At 40.4% G+C, this 14,260-nt stretch overlaps 1 protein-coding gene across 20 annotated transcripts in view; it reads right to left on the reverse strand.

The window, feature by feature from the left end:
• Magi1 (membrane associated guanylate kinase, WW and PDZ domain containing 1) overlaps positions 1 to 14,260 on the reverse strand; it is a 137,583-nt gene that overhangs the window by 107,839 nt on the left and 15,484 nt on the right. For 18 of the 20 annotated variants that reach the window (XM_052174378.1, XM_052174365.1, XM_052174362.1 and 15 more), the window contains exon 1: positions 5,908 to 6,078. In XM_052174378.1, coding sequence (XP_052030338.1) covers positions 5,908 to 5,983 — 76 coding nt within the window. In that variant the 5' untranslated portion in view covers positions 5,984 to 6,078. Of the gene's footprint in view, positions 1 to 5,907; positions 6,115 to 14,260 lie in introns of those variants that run through there. The other 2 variants (XM_052174369.1, XM_052174373.1) reach the window with 1 other exon arrangement.

Consider the following 14,260-nt stretch of genomic DNA (forward strand, 5'->3'; position numbering starts at 1 on the left):
TCAATAAAACACTTGCAAATCCAATTCTAGAACCCATCAAAAAGATCTTTCATCCTGCTCAAGTTGCCTTTATTCTAGATGGCTGAGAGATGATTCAGTCAGTAGGTGTAATGTGTCACCATTAATAGACTCAAAGACAGAAATCACTTGATTATTTCAAGAGAAGAAGAAGAAGAAGAAGAAGAAGAAGAAGAAGAAGAAGAAGAAGAAGAAGAAGAAGAAGAAATGCAGCACACATTGTATATCTACATTTTCTTTTTTTAAAAATAGACCTCATCTTTTCCTAATTGCTGGTTATCAACTATGGCTTCTGTTTTACTTGGGTAAACAAAAGGAATCAAAGTGACTGGCTAGCAAGGCTGGTGATAAAGCTGAGTAGCAGATCTTATACTTGTTATATGCAGGGGTTTAGTTCAATAGCTAGTACAAAAAGATCCACCCAAACAAAGCAAAAATAGCAAAACTTAAAATATCTTGAAGATATCAAAGAAGAAACCAGTTTATCAACTGGAACCCTAAAGATTCTATACTAAGATGTCCTCAAATTGAGCTGAACTCTTATTCCATGAATTTATTCAGTTTCCTAATTTGGAGTGGGGGTGGGGGTGGAGCACAGAGGGCAGGGGAGATCAAATTGAACGCACAGACACAGTGGCATTTTTGTGTAAGTTACTAGAAGACTTTTGATAGATACCAGAAAAGATCAAATACCGACAAATTAAGCTGGAAAGAATATAAAAGTTTAGAATATGAAGACTCACTGGCATACAGTGAGTCAGAACTGAAACTCCTTTGGGAAACTAAAGAGACTGTTCTTGTGAAAATCAAGACAGTTACCCCAGAATGGTTACCATGTGGGTGGATCTTAAAGGAAGGTTCTAAGTGAACGTGTCTCCCTTGCCTCTGTATTAACCAGAAACATCAAGGATGATGCCATCCGAACACCCATAAACAGTGCTGTTGATGTTCTTGCTGATTTTTTTTATAGAAGATGGTGAGATTAAATGTCAAACTCCATGGGGCTGCGACATATAATAACCAGGACACAGTTGTTTTCTGTCTCCCACATCATTCCCCTGTAGACATTTCTGAGTCTAGAAGAGATAGTCTGAGGATAGGAGATAAAACAGATTCCCAAGCTGTCTGATGAACAGCTGGTGAAGTCAACACCTGAGAAGGAAGGTTGTCCAAAAGGTGGATGGCAGAATGCCAAGCCTACAAAAGACGAGCAGTTTGCCAGAGCTAGCACCACTAACTAGGCCATCTATTGGACTTTTCTAACCAACATCTCCTCCCTCTTATTCTGGTGCCATCATTCAGGCTCCTGTTTGGAGGTCACTCTAGGGTCTAGGTGGTTCAGAGAGAAACAGACAAACCCATTGGTGGTTCCCAGTCACACTCTTGGATTTAGGAAGATTCTCTCACTTTTGCCTTTTCCTTTGCTTCAGACACAGGCAAGTGTTGCAAGGCTAAGCATGAAGGTCATGTGTCTTAAATTTCATTTCTATTGCTATTATCAATCACAATCAAGACCAAAAGCAACTTGGGGAGGAAAAGGTTCATTTGTGCTTTCTATTGTAATCCATTAGGGAGAGAAGACAGACCAGACAGACTCAAGGCAGAAATCTAGAGACAGGAACTGAAGCAGAGGACACAAGGAATGTTGCTTACTGGCTTATTCCCCATGGCTTATTCAGCCTGCTGTTTTTATACAAGCCAGGATCACCTGCCCAGGAGTGGCACTGCCCCCAGAGAGCTGGCCTTCACACATCAATCATTAACCAAGAAAATGCACTACAGACTTGCCTACAAACAAATTTAACTGGAGACATTTTCTTAACTTGAGAGTCCCTCTTCATCAATGACTAGCTTCTGTCAAGCTGACAGAAAACTAAGCAGTACATCAGATGTACACATTGTGGTAAAGCAACTGGTAGCGTGCTGATGCTGAGATAATCAGGTGGACAGATATTTACACTGGATATGCCAGGGGACATATGTCCTAGTAAGACCTACACAGAGAAAGTAGAGAGGAAAGGTGTCGAACATTGCCTAAAATTCATGTCTGAAACCAAAGCTGTCCCCCAGGCTACAAAACTGCTTAATTCCTTGAAATCACTTTCCCTCTCAAACCAATACAAATTAAGTTTTACAACTTATATCTAAAAGTACAGATTGATAGAAATCTAGAACAGAAAAGAAATCAAACAAAACCAGAAGTCCTCTTGAAATTAATGGTTATCAATATAAACTGAGTAATTAGCAAGAATGAAAAATTCATGCTTGACTCCACACAAGTCAACACACACTCATTTCTGACATTCCTCTTGAAGTTGCACTTCCCATGTTGAACTGTGCCTCTAATGCCCCCACCTACTACTAAATACTAGTGTGGCTCCCTGCTACAAACAACAGGATTGTGGTATATATTTAAAGGAATTTAAAAAAAAAAAAAAGCACCAAACTGAAAAAGACTCCCGTTCATAAAAGAACCATGTTTTCAGACAGTCCAAAAAAATGTATGGACATAAAATAAGGTAGCTTATGAGTTGTTTAAAGTCTTCATTTTACTCCCACCAGGGACTTGAACTTAGCTCCTCAATCTTGAGCAGCCAAGACTTACTCATTGATCTGCTTCTCTCCAGTCCCCCAATTGTTTTCTTAATGTTTTTGGTTTTCTCTCCAGTCCCCAAATTGTTTTCTTAATGGTTTTGGCTTTCTAAATAATAGTATAATTTGGCCAACAGTATAATTCTACCATCATTAAGTACACACAAGAAGTATTTACCCAGAGTGGCTCCTCTTAGCTCTAGAATTCAGGAAGCATTTGTTGAAGACTGTCCCACTATCCAGCGCTCAACCACCTGTCTTCTGATTAGTATCTGCTCATTGTTGGGTGTCTGCTCTCATCACATCAGAAAGAAGGCACAGGCTATGCCCTTGGGATGCATGTGCCATTATTCTATCTGGGGTCCAGCTATAGACACTGAATGCTACATGGGCATCATTATGGGGTACAATTTCTTCAGATGATCCAAGCAAAGGATAGCAGCAATGTGGGATTGTTTTTTAATGTCCTGGTGAGTATTCACACACAGTTCTTCTACATTTGGATATGACTGTGATAACTGTAGCAAAGCCAGTCTAAAGCAATGCTAGGACGTTATTACACCCCTGTTGTTCAAGGAGCTGTTAGCTCAGAGCCGGTAGACTGCAAGTTAAAGAGGTAGACAGGGAAAAATTATTTGGAGCAACTCCTTTTACATATACATCACAGAAGAGGTAGTGTTAATTATTTGAAAGCATCAGTTTTAGTGTGTGACAGAGCATCAGTGTTATAATTACTATTTATTTAACATATTCCTTACATGCTGAGGTTATCCTATCACACAGACACATCAAGCAACCCTCCCTGTCTCTCCCTTCTCTGTTTTCTTTCTCCACCCCCTCCCACCCCCAATCCCCAGATCATTGTTTGGAATCAGGCCCAGAACTTGTATGCTGGGTATGTGCTATACCACTGAGCTATTCTCTCAGCATACGTCATTGCTTTGTGCAATTTGCCTTCTTGGTATTCAGGTAGGAGTTCATACAACTCACATTTGGCTTCCTTTTCAGTGTATACATTGGTGATAAGCCCAATTCTATCAATGATGACCTGGAAACAAATGCTGACCTTAGATGCTAGGATTTCAATTGAGAATGATAAGGAAGTCAGTCTTTGAGACTTGGCTTCTAACCATAGGAAGCTATAGTAGGTAAAACAGGAAACCCACCAATAACTGCAGCTACTACCATGAGTATGATTTTGTTTTCTGCCAAGAACCCCCATTAACATGTATGCAGAGGACAGGTAAAGGGACAGGTATTCTCATGAGAACAAATCTGGGAACTACTCCTGGGGCCAGTCGAGGGATCTATGCTTGGAGTGTACTCTTGGGGAACACTCCTGTTGGATACTGAAGACCACTCTGAGAGTCTACTTCAGGGGACTACTTCTGGAGTCTATTCCTAAGGACTACTTCTGGGGTCTACTCTTGAGGTCTATTGCTTGCTAGGGTCAACTCCTCAGGTTTTCTCTTGGGAACTAGTCTTGGGAACCACTCCTGAGATCAACTCCTGAAGACCACTCACTTCTGGGTCCTGATACTAGGGCCAACTCCAGGGATCTACTCTTGGAGTCAGTCTACTGTTGGGGAATACTCCTGTGGTCTACCGAAGATCACTCCTTAAGTCTACCTGAGAGATTACTCCTAAGTCATCTCTAGGGACTACTCCTGCCATCCACCCCTGGTGTCCACTCCTCAGGACCACCCCTGCATTGACAGAGGTAAAAGCTGTATCTGCTTTGTGGACCTCTTTGCTATGAGTTGGATCAGGATTTGCTATCCTTATCTACTGAACCACCAAGACATTAAAATATTAGATGTTTTTAAAGGAGATGATAACACTTGTGCATGATCTGTTTTCATTTTGGAGAAGAGCACTGTAAAGGCATGGAATACTCTCAAGGATTAGGAATATTAAATTAAATCAATTGATTTTAATAAAAGTATGCATAAGAATGGAAAATATCTTCTGGATATTACAACTAAAAGTCAGCCACTGTCTATTCAATTTTAAATGAAAGAAAAATGAAGTTTTCATACAATCAAATTCTCAGAGAAAGCTATAAGTGGTCTAATACTAGCCATTTTACACACGAATGAGGCTATGCATACTTTTTGTAAACCACCACAAATCAAGCCATACCTAAGAGCTTTTCCTTTACCCAAAACTTCTTGTAAAAACATTGACCCACACTACTGCAGTAACACAATGATCAAAACTTCCCCTGCCACCTCAGGTTTTTTATTTGAATGACTGGCAAAACCTCTGAGAAGCATTACAGGTAATGGAGACAGGAGGTGGGCATCCTGACTGACCAATCTCTTCACTCACTGTGGCTAGGTCTAACTAGATAATGACAAAAGTCTAGTGATACAGAGAGAAGATGATCTAATATGCTGAAAATGGAAAACCCATCCATAGCTCCAATTCTACAATTTCAGTAGAGAAAAAACTATGAGACAAAAATGGAGAAGCAAGATCGACATCTAAGTCACATAACACATGAGCAACTTCATACATGCTATTGACTGGGTGTTCATGTCATGCTCTAAATTTGAACAGTATAGTCAATTATATCATTATTTATTACATTTGAGCTATGGTATACAGATCAAATACATACTGTAAAAAATATGCTACACTAACCAAGAATATACATAGGACCCAAGAATAACCAGTCTGTGGGTCCTATACTGACCTAAGGCTTTATCCTTAACCACCCTTTCATAATATATAGCATATCAGTAACCCAAACATGGAATATAGCATGCACATGCATTTTAAAATCTTATATATTAATTTTCTTATCATTCTCTCTATAGGATATATAGGAGCCTTTGTACAAGTTAACCGAAGACATGGGATGGTTCCATTATAGCTTTACTTACGTATGAACAGGATGCTGGTAGCTTACCAGTATAACCTCAAATGACAGTAATATAATAAAACCCCATTTTCATGTTTCCATTCACACGAAGTAACAATAATCATGTCTCATGATTCCCTCCATGCCCCAGAAAAAAAAATTCAAGAAACAAAATACAAAATATTTTAAACATACTATAATATTTTTGAAGAGAAAGAAACCAGGTTGAAATTTCAAATAGTTATTCCTAATACATTCAAGATTGAGTGAAGTTAAAAGAGTCTCATGAACAAGCATGGTACATAGACCAAGGAAGGATTCTCCCTTCCCCAGTACCCCGTGGTTAGAATCGGAATCTAGACAACCCTGAACACTGGTTGGAAACTTTTATAAAGACTCCGAGCACCACTTTGGCAGAACCATATCCTTACCTGTAAAGCTACTGTTCATTTCAGGAACATCCTCCTCCTCCTCATTCTCCGTGGGGACTATGCCAGCATTTTGCATATCATTGTAGGACTTTGTTCGCTTAGGGGTCGACTGCTTGGAGCCAGACTGCAGGCTGTGCAAGGCATCCGTCGTGATCACTTTCCCACTGACTGGCTGGCTGGGAGGTTTGGGTGTCCCATAATAGTTTCCTAGGTGATGGAGAGACACATTTGCATGTTTCAAAATGAATACTTTTTTTTTCAGCCCCAAGAATTCATTTCCAAATCTCTAAGAGCATTAAGAAAAAATGAAGCTAGAAAGCTAGAACATGCTGTATTTCACTTCTAGAAGTTAGCAAAGACATCTTTTCTATCTAGCTAGTTATGATGCTACAGAGGGGAAAAAGAAAGCCACATGGTTTTGATGCAAAGGAACTAGCAGGGATAAGAACAGAGGTGGCTGTACTGAATAGAAGTACTTCATTGTCATTACATTTGAATTTGAATTGGCCATTTTTTTTAAACATAGGCAATCACATAATGCTGAATCCGATTAAAAGGGAGTCCCACAGAAGATAAAAATTCATTACTGCCAAGATCCTCCCAGGCTTCAAAGGTCTCTGTCTCTCTTTAAGAGGGTACTGGGGTACTTCTTAAAAGGAGGGCAGAGAGCACCACGTGGCACCTCTTAAACTGAATGGTAGGGTTGACTATAGAGGTGTCATGGCGGGAGGGAACAAATCCTTGCCAAGATACAAGTGAAAACTGTTTCACTGGTGGCCTCTAGGGGAAATCACTCTTAATGGTCTACCTTTGCGTCCAGACACCTTCAATTCCTCCAAGTCCACCCCTAGGCCACCCTCTACTGTGCTATGCAATTATAAGTGATGCATGAAGCGGATACTCTATATCTGAATAGAAATGTGTGTTTTATTTTTATTTGGGCTTGTTTATATGTGTATATATACATGCATATGGAATATTTTTTATACATGTGTACATGTGCCATATATAAACCAGGGAGCCCCCATTTATCTATACACCCCCCACCCCCAGCAAAGAGATTACAAGCAACACCTTTAACATCTACTTTTTTAAACTCAGGTCCTTATACTTACATGATAAGCACTTTATCAGCTATGTACCTAGTCCTAGATATGTATATTTAAATTTGATATAATTACTAAATTCTAACTTGTCAATTCAATTAACCTTCAAAATGAAAAAGGCTTATTTTTAACCATACACCTTAAAAGGTGGTTTCATAAATGAAAGTTAATTAAGTGTAACAAGTGCTCATTTTGACAACCCTTATACTAACATTGGGATAATATAGAGAAGATATGTTTAGGCTCTCGCCAAGGATGACCACAAAGTCAAAATCTTTCTTAAAAGTTTTATAAAGCATATTATTTTATAAACCTACTTAAAAGTACATCCAACACACACACACACAAACACACACACACACACACACACACACACACACACACACACACACAAAATGGAGTTATGCCACATAAGATGATAATGATTCTCCAAGAGCAATGGACTATCTACCAAAAACCCAGTGCCAGGCATAGGAAACCTCACTTTGAGTTGTGTTCACATGGGTTCAGAGTCTCCCAAAACAATACAGACTACTGCCATTTTCCTTATTGTCTTCCAAAACTTGAAGGTTAAGACGTAACTGCTGAAGACAACACATACATTAGACACAGAACTTGGAAGAATCCTCCCTGAGGACTGGCTCTCACATATAAATGTGCTGTGCAAGTTGCCAATCAAGAAAAAGTCAATAATCCTACATAGTTGAAAAGCCTACAACTATGTAGTTATAAACTACAACAATGATTAGCCACGTAAGGTATCTCCATTGGTGCAATAGTGGTGGTTTTATCCTGGAGAGAACCAACGGCTGCTGAATTAGACTTATATTCTGTTCACTAGGAAGAAAGTCATAACTGGTTCTGTAAACTTAGCCAACTACTTGAAGGCTGGAAAGGTCGCAATTCTAAGAATAAAACCTACTACTGCCATTTTCTTCAACCAATATAATTTCTGTTTTTCCTCAAACCTACAGATAAAGTGTAGCACTCATCCTTTATGAGGGAAGCTTCTTTTCATAGTAGAAGGAGACTATTACAGAGGACTAAAACTGGTCTAAATGCAGAAAACAGATGACTGTGGGGGTGTCCAACCTTAGTTGATAAAACACAACCTCCACACCTAAGGCTCAGAGAACATTGCAGGAGAAGACTGTAAGAGTAGAGGCTCAGGACATTTGCTGCATGACTGTGCCTTCTAGACATGACAAGGAAGCTGCACCCATGAAATCTTAATAATATTGTTACTTAAAACAATATTAAGGTGGCTTAATGACAGCACCCATTGACATGTCAATGTCGATTGGAAATGTCACAGAGCTCTACATTTAGAGACCCACAGTCAGTCAATGGCTGCTGAACGACGGAGAATCTGTTTCCTACAGGGATAATCCCAAGTGGGTAAGCCCTTAAACAGTATATGAGCAACACTACATGGACTTAGTAGTTTGTGTCTCTATATATGTAACAATAACAACTGAAGAAGTCGTGAAGAGTTCGAGTCACAGAAGGAGCTTTAAGGGAGTTGGGGTAAATAATGGTATGAATATAGTACTCATGCGTAAAATGCTTGGAGACTAAAAGACTTGGAAAAAATTACAAACAAGTAATTAAACATTAAGATGAAAAAGAAATCAATGGGTGGAGAAAATGATAGTAACAATAATTTCCTTTTACAGATGTATGCCTAAAAGCAGGTGATTTTTAACACTGTCTTAAATGAAACTTTAAGGAGCAGGAACGTGTCCCAATATGCAAAATATTGAGTGCTTCATATCTAATCTAGATCTAGAAAGCTTATTTGATAATAAGTAGAGTGGGGTATTGACAAAGAATGTGTTTCCACCGAGCTTTTTCTTTTAACTGTAATTACCTTTCTTTCTTGTTTTAATGGAATACCAGCTTTCCTGTAGCATGGTTTTATTGGTGGTGGTTACAGAGGCATGGTTGGTTTTAGGTTGCCCAGGCTAGGCTGGTCTACTACCTCTGCTTCCTGGGGCATGAACTGCTGCTCTCTTTATGCTTGGTGGGTCCTGCCTGGATCTCCAAGCATGCAAGCTAACCTCTCTAGCAACGAAGCTATATCTACATTTACATAAATAAATGTAAATGAATGCAATGTCTTATTTCTTTTAGAAAGAAAGGTTTAATAGTATTTTTAAGAGACTTTATAACTTTAAAAAACTTTTATGCATGTGATGTCTCCACATATGTAGTGTCCTTCTTTGTTTGGCTGCTGTGGAAAACAGAGGAGGGCATGGCACCCCTGGAGCTAGAGTTTATACATGGCTGTGGTCTGCCAGTGTGGGTCCTGAGAGCCAAATCCTAGCCATCTGGAAGAGTAGCAAGCACTCTTAACAACTGTATAATCTCTCCAACTCTAATATTTGTTTCTTTAAATTGTGTTTGAATCAGTAATTTTATGCACACACATAAAGCTACAGCTGGGTGATGATAGCACATGCCCTTAATCTCAGAGCTCAGGAGGCAGAGGCAGGCAGATTTCTGAGTTTGAAGCCAGCCTGGTCCACAGAATTTCCAGATGGCCAGGGCTACACAGAGAAACACTGTCTCAAAACACAAAAACAAAAACAGCAACAACAAAAAAATATTTTATTTGAGAGTGATTTAACAATCTATGCCACCAGTTAGCTTTGAACATACAAATTAAAACACACAGGAGTGGGCAGTGGAGCCATCTCATCACTCTGCAGTTAAGAGCACTTGGTGCTAATCTTAATGACGACTTGGGCTCAGTTCCCTGCACTCTCATGTTTGTTCACAACCATCTGTACCATTAGTAACCGGGTATCCTGACCTCCATGAGCAGAGACAAGCATGTGGTACACTTGGGCAGAACAAATGTAAGTATAAGTACCTTAATAAAGCCCCCCCCCCCGGGGGGATGTTTAAATTTGAAGGATCCCAGGTGACAGTCTCTAGTAAGCTAGCAATGGAGGCTTTGGTGAAGACTTAAGCTTTCATACAGAATGTGGCCTATCGGCTTATTAAAAAGGAAAAACATTTTTCGGATCCCCAACTTATGGGCAGAGAATTTGGGAGGAAGAAGCCAGAAGGAAGGCACACTGTGGTTTGAGGAGTCAAGTCCCAAAGTCAGGCGGGGTAACAAAGAAGTACACCCCCTCTTTCATTTCCACAGGTCATGTAAAGACAATCCCACACTCTTGAAAGGTATGCCTAGGCCAAGAGCGCCTCCTTCCTTCCTTCCTTCCTTCCTTCCTTCCTTCCTTCCTTCCTTCCTTCCTTCCTTCCTTCCTTCCTTCCTTCCGGAGTTTTTGTGAGGTTTAACAAAGTAAGATTGTTGACTTAAAATTAAATCTCCTCAGTGAATTAGACAGCCAGACAAACAGAGGTAAAGCACTAATCCCTCCAATTACTAATATACCAAAGACTACACTCACCTTAGAATTAGACGCTGAATGAAGGCTCAGGTCTACAAGTTAAAACCTACTAAAAAGATGGATGGGGTTAAAGGATAGGACCCTGCACTCTTAATTTCTTAATTATTATAGCTCAGTTTGGTGACATTCACTGATGTCATGCTCATAAAATTATCATCTTAATCTCAATTTACTCTTTCATATCTACTTTATGACAGAACTAAATGGCTAAGAAAGTTTCATGTGATTTCACAAATATGTGTGGATTTTCCAGCAAGTATCTGCCCTCAGTTTTCAAATTAAAAAAGGACTAGCAGATCTGTTGACATGTCCCACACAAAATAACCCACCTGTTCAGAGTTGTTTCCCATGTCTACAGAGTAGTCTTGGAGACAGATAATGTGCGTATTATCAGGTGAACCATATAAAATTAAAACTTGTCAAACAACACTAATGTAGTATGGCTTAACATTAATGATATATGTGCATCAGCAATACTGGGCAGCCTCAGCACTGCATGTCAAAAAACTATGTTCCAATTACAGTTCCAACTCATCATTAACTGCCCAAGTTACCCAGGACTCAGCAATTTTCCCATTAACAACAAGACAAAAAACAAAAGCAAACAAAACCTCTTTGTTCTCAATCTTAAAACTGAGATGCTGAAGAAATGCTTTGTGTACCTTGAGTGCCTCTAATAAGGACACAGGAGATGGTCCATAGAAATCCTTTCATCCTTGCTGAAGTTGGCGCCACAGTGAGACTCAGCAAGTGCTCCATGATGCTGATGTGTTTCTAACCTCCACCCAGAAGCTGACTCAGACAGATACAGACACCCACAGCCAAACAGTAGACGGAACCTGGGGACTTTCATGAAAGAATAGGAGGAAGGATTGTGGCCTCCAAAGGGGTTAGGAACTCCATAGGAAGACCAAGGCCATCAGAGTCAACTAACCTGGATCCCTGAGTCTGAACCACCAACCAAAGAACACACACAGGCTGCACCTAGGCCTCCCCACACATATGTAGCGGATGTACAGATTGGTCTTCACATGGGTCCTGAACAACTGGAACCGAACTTCAGAGTCTTGAAATGCCAGGGTGAGGGGATCCCCTGCTCAGAGGAGAAGGTGGGATGGGGAGGGGTTGTAGGAGAGAGGTGGCTGGGAGGTGGGCAGTGAGCAGGATATAAAGTGAATAAGAAAAAAATTATTTCTATTCTACCTCCAAACTCACTAACATCTGAAATGCCCTGCAGATTGTGACAGTTTTTATTCTGCTATAAAATAAAAAACAAAAAACCCAAACAACAACAAATAAACAAAAAAAATGAAAGCAAGTTGAGCACTGAGCAAATAACCATCTATGCCCAGCCTCTCAAGAACCTTCTCAGTTGCTGTCCATAACAGTGCAGTGACCCTACAGGATGATTTTGACAATACTAGACTCTCCTAGAAGTTTCATCACCCAGAGGTACTAAGATTATATCATGCCATTATTGTTCTAATCTTTCCAATGTTTCTTTTCCTTCATAGAAAACCCTTCAATGTAGAAGTTTCTATGTAAGGGGCTCAAATTTTTACTTCAATAATGTTTTTGGTTTATTTCCCATACACCATTTGAAAATTTGAATTAACACCTTTCTTTAAAAGACACAACTGGGAGCTGGGTGGTTGTGGTGCAGGCCTGTAATCCCAGCACTCTGGGAGGCAGAGGCAGGCGGATTTCTGAGTTTGAGGCCAGCCTGGTCTACAGAGTGAGTTCCAGGACAGCCAGGGCTATATAGAGAAACCCTGTCTCGAAAAAACCAAAATCTAAAAAACAAACCAAAACAAAACAAAAAAACAGAACTGGGGTTAGGGGGAGGGCTGGAAAGATGGCTCAGAGGTTAAGAGCACTGACTGCTCTTCCAGTGGTCCTGAGTTCAATTTCCAGCAACCACATGGTGGCTCACAATCATTGGTAAGGGGATCCAATGCCCTCTTCTGGTGTGTCTGAAGACAGCAACAGTGTACCAAAATAAATAAAATAATTTAAATAAAAAGCGGAATGGTTCTAATAGATACCAGTGCTCTAAAGACTAAGAGGGAAACAAACTATTAGAGTTGCACAGACTCCACTCCATCCCCCACCTCAGCAATACTGATAAGCAAGCTTATGTCCAAAGCCAGCATGCCTGCTTGTGGTGGTTTGAATATGCTTGTCCCAGGTGGTGGCACTATTAGGAGTCTGTTCCTGTTGGAATAGGTATTGCTTTGTTGGAGGAAGTATGTGAGGGTAGGCTTGAAGATCCTTCTCCTAGCTGCCTGGAAACAGTCTGCTCCTAGCTCCTACCTCTGAACTGTAAGCCAGCCCCAATTAAATATTGTCCTTTATAAGACTTGCCTTGGTCATGGTGTTTGTTCACAGCAATGGAAACCTTAACTAAGACACTGTTTTGGTCAGAGTTTCTACTGCTCTGATAAAACACTCAACCAAGAAGCAGCTTCAGAGGAAAGGATTTATTTCATCTTACACTGCTGGGTAACAGCATTACTGAGGGAAGTCAGGGCAGAGGCTGAAGGCAGGAATCTAGAGGCAGGAACTGAAGCAGAGGCCATGGAGGAATGCTGCTTGCTGGCTTGTATAGCCTGTTCCCCTTACAACTCAAGATCACCTTCCCGGGGGTGAAAACACCCCTCAATAGACTGGACTCACCCACAGCAATTATTATTCAAGAAAATGTATGACAGACTTATCTACAGGCAATCTAATCTGAAGGAAACATTTTCTCAACTGAGGCTCCTCTTCTCAAGTAAGTCTAGCTCAGGGGTTCTCAACCTTCCTAACACTGCCACCCTTTAATATGGTTCCTCTTGTTGTGGTGACCCACAACCATAAAATTATTTCATTGCTACTTCATAAGTGCAATTCTGATTCTATTATAAATTGTAATGTAAATATCTGATATGTGATGTTGTGACCCACAGGTTGATAACCATTGTTCTAGCTCATGTCAAGGAGACAAAACAAACAAATAACCAGGACAGTGCCCAGCACACTCAGTGAATTGAGGCTTATGCAGAGAATGTTTGCCCTTAGTTTTTCTTTGGCTTGTGGCATACAAGTACTCTGGAACCAAGCTTGGGTTAGTACTTTAAGTTTTTGTGATGCAAAAGCCTGTGTAGGTACAGTGGAATAGGCAGAGGAATGGCAAGGATGAAGAAAAACTACAACTTCCAAAAGTCCTTAAAGAGTCTATAAGTTGTCCTCTGAATGAACTGAGTTTGGATGCGTGTGTCTGGGCCCTGGACTTTTGGTCAGTAAGAGGATAACTTTGTGGCCTGCCTTTCATGTTACCACAGGCGAGTGGGTCATGTACAGAGTCCCAGAGTACTCCAGGACTCTATGGCATGTATCCAATGCCTTGGAGTTTGAGATTCAAAATGTACCTTCCAAAAAACTCCACCTTATCAAGAATTTACATATAGACCTGTGGGCCAAGTCTAGCCAATGTAGAAGTACAAACCTTATAGAAAACATGCAGCCTGTGCAAGAGTCTCTGTGTGATGGACATAAATAATCTGAGGCATTGCAAATGATTAAAAAATTAATTAAGGTTATGGCTTGGCAGGATGCATCCTTTCTGTGAACACAGAACCTGGCTGGCTCATAGTTTCCATGTTACCCAACAGACACTTCCTGAGGTGCCTGGGCTTTAGCCCAAGTGGGAATGTGTTCCTCTTCCTCTCTGCTATTTCAGACAGGTTCTACACTAAAACTCAACAGGGCTGGTGGGTAGGCAGGAAAGGGAAGGCAAAGCAGGCCTTAATTAACAACCAATCTCTATGGCCATGACCAAAGCCAAAG

This window comes from Apodemus sylvaticus, chromosome 2 (assembly GCF_947179515.1).
Source record: "Apodemus sylvaticus chromosome 2, mApoSyl1.1, whole genome shotgun sequence".
Lineage (NCBI taxonomy): Eukaryota > Metazoa > Chordata > Mammalia > Rodentia > Muridae > Apodemus > Apodemus sylvaticus.